The following is a 7603-nucleotide window of genomic DNA, read 5'->3' as shown; positions in this document are numbered from 1 at the left end:
GGGGCACAGATAATGGAAAAAAATACACTCCCCTAAGCTAGTAGGAGTGGCAGAACGGGGGGGGGGGGGGGGATGTCTGGTTACCCTAGTTTAGTGGATGTGACTCCCTCCAAAATTCAAGGACTACAAGCCCCAGCATGAGTCCCTGAAATCTCACGGGTTCATGCTGGGGCCTGTAGTCCTTCACTAGTTGACTAGTTGGGGGGGGGGGGGGGCAGGTGTCATATCCTCAGCTCTGAGAAGCTCATGCTAAAACCAAAAAATAAACAATCACATATTTTACAATATAAATTGTGCAGCTGTACTGGGGTTGTCACCAATTTTCTAAATCATATAGGAACTAAAAATTGTAAGAATGTTAAAAATGGTTTATGTCTCAAAGTCTTGTTCAGACCTAGGGAAGTGGTGGCTTCAAATCTTTGAATCCATTTAGTTTCTCTCTGAACCTTATCAAAATCACCACCACAAGGGTCTCTGAAGTCCGCTCCAAAGCTACAAATCCCATATGTGATGTGTCAAAATGATGATTTTTACATGTTTTTAATGTTATCATTTTACCATTACTGGATCTCCAATCCTTTGATGGTTTAGCCAACGTAAAATACTCTGCAGGTCCATGAAATTAGATATGGCGCTCATGTTATCACAGTCTATATATAGCTTGGGTACAAAGATCTCCTTGTTAGGGAGTAATGCACCTTCATATTAATGTGTGTAGCAGCACAATGCAGGACAGCACAGTAATGTGCCAAAAGCACAACATGATAATGTGTGGTGTTCTGCCAAAAGATTGTCCATGCATCACTATTCACAAAACACCACAATGCATGTTAGCTTGCTGTTGTGCTACAATGCACCACCATCAGAAGGTGTATTGGGGTGCCATTCAGAAAGAATGAATAGCATCAGTGCACTTAAAGCGGAGTTCCACCCTATAATGGAACTTCTGCTATAAGGGAGGTGACTCCATGACATGCCACATTTGGCATGTCATTTTTTGTGGGGGGGGGGGGGGGCGGATACCCTCTTTTTAGAAGGTCTCAGCCTCCATTTCCTCCTGGCGCACCGCGGCACCGGAAAGGAGATCACCTCTCTCCCCTCCCTCTCTGCAATCATCTGGTACACGTCACAGGTCCCAGACGATTGCCCGGCCAATCACAGCGCGTGGCTCACGCGTGCGCAGTGTGTGCCCGGCTGTGAGAGGAGGGGGAGAGGAGCAGGACACACACTGCGCACGCGTGAGCCAATGCAATTGAGTTCCCTGGCCTGCACACTAGAGCTGCACGATTCTGGCCAAAATGAGAATCATGATTTTTTTGCTTAGAATAAAAAGATCACGATTCTCTCATGAGTCTCGTGACGTAAAATCTTTCACATTATACAAAAAAATGTCTAACTTTACTGGTTAGTGTGTGTTTTTTTTTTAGCAATTTTTTTAAAGTAATTAAAAAAAAAAAATTGCATTGCAAATACAGCGTGACATAAAATATTGCAACTGCCACCATTTTATTCTCTAGGGTGTCTACTAAAAAAATATATATAATGTTTGAGGGTTCTAAGTCATTTTCTAGCAAAAAAAAAAAGATTGTAACTTGAAACCAACAAATTTCAGAAAAAGGTTTAGTGTTTAAGTGGTTAAACTTTTTTCACTTAGGCTGGGTTCACACTGCTGCGGCTACGAGAATCGGATGTGATTCGCACCGCACTGCAGTGCAAATCACATCCGATCTCTGTGCGATGCGAGTTCAGCCATACAGATAGTATGGCTGAATTCGCATCGCACCCTCCCCAAACTTGCACAGGACCCTTTTTTTGGTCCGCAGCAGAATCGGATCGCATGGGTGTTCACACCATGCGATCCGATTCCTGTCCGAGTTTGCAGATCGCACTGCGATATGTGAACTGATCTGGGGGTGTCATTAACATTTCACTGACACTCCCAGCAGTTCGCATAGGGCATAGGGTGTGAACTGCCGCCGGGAGGCATGCGATGCGGGAACCCGCCGCGGATTTGAGGCGTTCCCGCATCACTGCAGTGTGAACCCAGCCTTACACACAAAGTCTATTCCATTGACACATTGTTACAATGTTTATACTTAAGTTCAACTGATAAATAATGTTTTGATTCTTGGTAGACTGCCCAGTTTTTCTCTTCCTTTCTTTTGAGGGCTGTGGCTTCAGAAGAGCAGAGAGAATTCTCTGCATGGAAAGAATCGTGAAACACTTTAGTCAAGATTGTGATAACGATTCTTGATGATTAACTGTGCAGCTCTACTGCACACCTATGACACCAACTACCGAGGAGCAATTATAGGAAGCAGAATGTATTTTATATTATAGAGAACATAACTGTTGGACATTCTGTGCTGCTGAGGGCTATTGTCCCAAGATCAACACCATCATTTAAGAATTATGAGAAAACCAATGCTAAGAAAAAGTGTCATATCATATGTTTTCAGCATTACCCGTTCAGACAATATTAACCTATCGTTAATCATTTTATTGCAGGTGCAGATTGGACAATAATATCTACATCTTCCCTGACAAGATCTCTCTCTCTCTCTCAAAAACAGAAAACAAAAACACTAAAAACAATTTTCTATGTTTTCTGTATTTCTGTTTCTATTAATTTATTAAAGCGGAGGTCCACCCTAAAGTGGACCTTCCGCTCATTGGAACCCTCCCCACCTCCGGCGCCACAATTGGCACCTTTCAGGGGGGAGGGGGGTGCAGATACCTGTACAGTACAGGTATTCTGCACCCACTTCCGGGATAGCTCTGTGCGGAAAGGGGCGTAGATTACGCCCCTTTCCGCAAGTACCCGCCCCTTTCCGCAAGTGCCCCGCTGCCTGCTGGGAAACACACAGATCCCAGAGGCAGCGGGGACCGTCCTTATTGCGCAGCGCGGCTCGCGCATGCGCAGTAGGGAACCGGGAAATGAAGCCGAAAGGCTCCATTTCCTGATTCCCATACCCAAGATGGCGGCGGCAGCACCCGACAGACGATCTAGAGATCGGCTTCGGGTGCCGACATCGCGGGCGCGCTGGACAGGTGTCACTATTTTAAAAGTCAGCAGCTGCAGTATTTGTAGCTGCTGGCTTTTAAAAAAAAAAAAAAACGCGGAGTCCCGGCGGACTCCCGCTTTAATTCTTATTGCAGGTATAGATTGGGCAACAAGGGCTAGAGGTTCCCCGATCTTCATCACCCCTGCATTGCTGGACTTCCTTCCACCTGCTTCGCTGGATGATGTGATTGACAATGGAGTTACAACGAGGGACATTTTTTTCAGATTTATATTTTTAACCACTTGCCGTCCATGGCAATTTTTTTTACATTTTTCACAAACATGTAGAAATCAGCATTTTTAGCTATACAGTTAGTTAGAACCACCAAACATTACAGATTTTATTAAAGCAGAAGCCCTGGAGAATACCATATATTTTTTATGCCACATAATATTTCCACAGCTAATTCTCAAAAAACATGGGGGTTGCTTTACTAAAAGCAAATAGACTGTGTACTTTGCAAGTGCAGTTGCTCCAGAGCTTACTAAATGAGGGGAAGCTCTGCTGACTTCCATCATCCAATCGTGTCTAAGCAAAAATGCAATTGTTGTACATTTTCTTTGCATGTGATTGGGTATTCTTTGTAAAGTGAAGCATCACCTCGTTTACTAAGCTCTGGAGCAACTGTGCTTGCAAAGTGCACAAATTATTTGCCTTTATTAAATCAAGTCAAAGCGTACAGTAGAGAAATGTAATGTAGTGAAGAGTAGTGTTGTGTAGAGTAATGTAGCCTGGTGTAGATTAGTGCCGAATACTGGAGTATAGTGTAGTGCAGGTAAGTACAGAGTAGTGTATAGTATAGTGTAAAGTAGGATAGATTAGTTAGTGTTGTGTAGTGTAGTGTAGTGTAGAGTGTAGTGCAGGTAAGTACAGAGTAGTGCATAGTGTAGTGTAGAGTAGGATAGATTAGTTAGTGTAGTGTAGTGTAGTATAGAGTAGTTTAGGTCTGACCAGAAAAGGGATTACTTTGACGCAGTTGGCCAGCTTAAGCATGCATTACAATGCATGTGAACCAAAATTCCCTGTCTTTGTGCAAAGTTTGCTAGAAATGTTTAAACAGCGTATATAGAGCGCAGAAGGTTGATTTCGATTTTTTGGTATTTCGGGGGAAAACATATATACACTATATAGAACCCAGATGGGTTATACATACTGTATTTATGTGTGAATCTAGATATACTATTGCATTTTAGTATATGCGCAGGCAGACGGGGGGTGACTTTACATTTTTGTATTTATTATTTTTGTTTTATTTAAATTACTGTATTTATTGGCGTATAACACCCACTTTTTCACCATGAAAATTGGGTGCAAATAGCGTATGCGTGTTATACGCCAATACTGCAATTTTAGCTGCCTCGGAGGGGGCAGGGAGGGAGGCGGGACAAGCGCCGTCAGATTACATACAGTGAGAATCTTTTATTTACTTGACGGCCTCTGTAATAGGAAGTCCCGTCTCCTGGGCCACCATTGGACCACTGTTCTGTCTATCATAGGAGATTCTCACTGTATGTAATCTGCCCGTGTTTGTCCCGCCCCCCTCCCTGTTCCCTCTAGGCTGCAGATGGGAATCGATCAGGCTGCACTGATGGCAATGGTGAGGCCGCTGCATTAATGGCAATGGTGAGGCTGCTGCATTGATGGCAATGGTGAGGCCGCTGCATTGATGGCAATGGGGAGGCTGCTGCATTGATGGCAATGGTGAGTCTGCTGCATTGTGGCAATGGTGAGTCTGCTGCATTGTGGCAATGGGGAGTCTGCTGCATTGAGGCAATGGTGAGGCTGCTGGATTGATGACAATGGTGCGGCTGTTGCATTGATGGCAATGTTGAGGCTGCTGCATTGATGACAATGGTGCGGCTGTTGCATTGATGGCAATTGTGAGGCTGCTGCATTGATGACAATGGTGCAGCTGCTGCATTGATGGCAATGGTGAGGCTGCTGCATTGATGGCAATGGTGAGGCTGCTGCATTGATGGTAATGGTGAGGCCGCTACATTGATGGCAATGGTGAGGCCGCTGCATGGATGGCAATGGTGAGGCTGCTGCATTGATGGCAATGGTGAGGCCGCTGCATGGATGGCAATGGTGAGGCCGCTGCATTGTGGCAATGGTGAGGCTGCTGCATTGATGACAATGGTGAGGCTGCTGCATTGATGACAATGGTGCGGCTGCTGCATTGATGACAATGGTGCGGCTGCTGCATTGATGACAATGGTGCGGCTGCTGCATTGATGACAATGGTGCGGCTGCTGCATTGATGACAATGGTGCGGCTGCTTCATTGATGACAATGGTGCGGCTGCTGCATTGATGGCAATGGTGAGGCTGCATTTATTTGGACTGATGAGGCTGCATTGATGGCACTAGTGAGGCTGCAGATGGGCACTGATCAGGCTGCATTGATGACAATGGTGAGGTTGCAGATGGGCACTGACCCTTATTTTTCTTCAAAGTTCCTTATTTAATATTTTAGTTTTTTTCCTAAAAATCCCCTCTTAAAATGAATGTGCGTGTTATACGCCGATAAATACAGTATATTTTTCCTTTTTTTTTCTCTTTAAATTGATTGTAAATCTTTTTTTTTTTGTTTTTTTACTTGTTATACTTACCTGTTCTGTGCAATGGTTTTGCACAGAGCAGCCCCGATTCTCTTCATCTGGGGTCCCCTGCCGATGCTCCTGGCTCCCAATACTTGTCCAATACAACCATAGCAAGCCCTTTGCTATGGGTCACTAGTGCAGGCTTGATCCTGAGCTGCACTGTGTGTGTCCCTAGACTCACGCAGCGTGGCTCAGCCCCCCACCTCTTACTCTCTCCTTACAGGCTGTGATTGACAACAGCAGGGGCTATTGGTTCCCCCTTCTGTTCAGTGTTGAGAGAGGGTAAAGTGCGGGAGAGCCACCACTGTGGTTAACCATGTCTCTCTAAGCCACACCCAGTATTTACTGCAATATATCTACCCCCCCACCCCCCCATCTCTCCGCAGCCTGTTGCACGAGCTGCAAGTTTTCCCACCCCAAAGAGTCCCTCGTTCTCAAATGACACTGTGGTTGGAAGGTAAAAATTTGTTCCATGACTACCATATTTGGCTTTGCATGTGTGATATGCAGGCAGAAAAAAAAGTCAGTGGCAGAAAATACATACAAAGTATCTTGTACATAAAAAATAAAAATAAAATAATAATAATAATATATATATATATATATATATATATATATATATATATATATACATTTTTTCCCCCATTCTTCTTTAAATTGTAAAATTCCCTAGAGGGGCAGGGACTGATCTGCATGGTCTGTGTACACTGTAAAGTGCTGCCTCAGCATAATATAGATATGGGAAATATACATTTATTTTACAAATAGTCCAATTTGGCTTGGAACACAGCAAACTAGCAGTCTTGGCAGTATTTAGGGATAGAATGTGCTCTCTACTGCCACCAGCCAGCCGTAGATGGAACTACAGCTGTATAAACCAACGCAGACTGTGCTCTCTACTGCCACCAGCCAGCAGTAGATGGAACTACAGCTGTATAAACCAACGCAGGCTATGCTCTCTACTGTCACCAGCCAGCATTAGATGGAACTACAGCTGTATAAACCAACGCAGACTGTGCTCTCTACTGCCACCAGCCGAGCTGGCCTAATTCGGGGCTACAGCGGTGTCCCTTCTATGTAAACAATAGCTGATCGTGCTCTCTAGCGCCTCGCAGCGGTCAGATGTAGAATTACAAGCTGTATTATGATGTTAGGGAGAAGCACGTTTCCTATTCTTACTCCTCCAGCCGCCTCCGATCCCGCACCCCCTCCACCTCATCCTCATATCATATCCTAATTATTTATATCACATCGCGGGGTACTTCTCTTCCCCAACCAACATGGCCGCCAAGTCGCCCCCGTGACGTCATTGCGGCCCGCGGGTGACAGGTGTCAGAGGCGTCATAAGGAAGCGTCGGAGGGGTGCTACGGATGTGCTGTCGGGCGGCTACCGGTGCTCCGGTGTTGGGGCAGGGCCGCAGCCAGTGACCGCTATGGAGGAGCCCGGCCGGCAGAATGCCCTGGGGGAGCTGCTGGAGGAGTTCTCCCGGGCCCAGTTCCGGGCTAAGGACGCCGGAGTGAAGGTGAGGGGCTCGGTACCGGGAGCGCAGAGCGGAGGTTGTCATGGAGACGCCGGAGAGACGGGCCGTGTGTGAGGAGGAGCTCCGCAACAGCGCCCCCCTCCGCCCGCCGAGCCACATGTCCGCCTGCCGGCCACTGCTGAGAACTGCACTGCCCAGTGGACTACAACTCCCAGCATGACCCCCTGACAGCTCCTATTATTACAGGGGGACTACAACTCCCAGCATGACCCCGACAGGTCCTATTATTACAGCGGAACTACAACTCCCAGCATGACCCCGACAGGTCCTATTATTGCAGGGGAACTACAGCTCCCAGCATGACCCCCCTGACAGCTCCCGTTATTACAGGGGGACTACAACTCCCAGCATGACCCCCTGACAGCTCCCGTTATTACAGGGGGACTACAACTACC

The 7603-nt window shown here is 46.3% G+C and overlaps 1 protein-coding gene across 4 annotated transcripts in view; it reads left to right on the top strand.

The window, feature by feature from the left end:
* Positions 1-6864: 6864 nt before the first annotated feature.
* The window catches only part of MTMR14 (myotubularin related protein 14), a 100561-nt gene continuing 99822 nt past the window's right edge, over positions 6865-7603 (top strand). For 2 of the 4 annotated variants that reach the window (XM_077451802.1, XM_077451799.1), the window contains exon 1: positions 6866-7190. In XM_077451802.1, the coding sequence (XP_077307928.1) occupies positions 7101-7190 (90 nt within the window). In that variant the 5' untranslated portion in view covers positions 6866-7100. Of the gene's footprint in view, positions 7191-7603 lie in introns of all 4 variants that reach the window. The other 2 variants (XM_077451801.1, XM_077451800.1) reach the window with 2 other exon arrangements.

The sequence above is a fragment of the Lithobates pipiens genome, unplaced genomic scaffold (genome assembly GCF_037356315.1).
Source record: "Lithobates pipiens isolate NorthernLeopardFrog02 unplaced genomic scaffold, aLitPip1_a1.2 Scaffold_23, whole genome shotgun sequence".
Lineage (NCBI taxonomy): Eukaryota > Metazoa > Chordata > Amphibia > Anura > Ranidae > Lithobates > Lithobates pipiens.
Note: the sequence above shows the minus strand (reverse complement) of the source record. Positions and strands in the feature narration are given on the sequence as shown.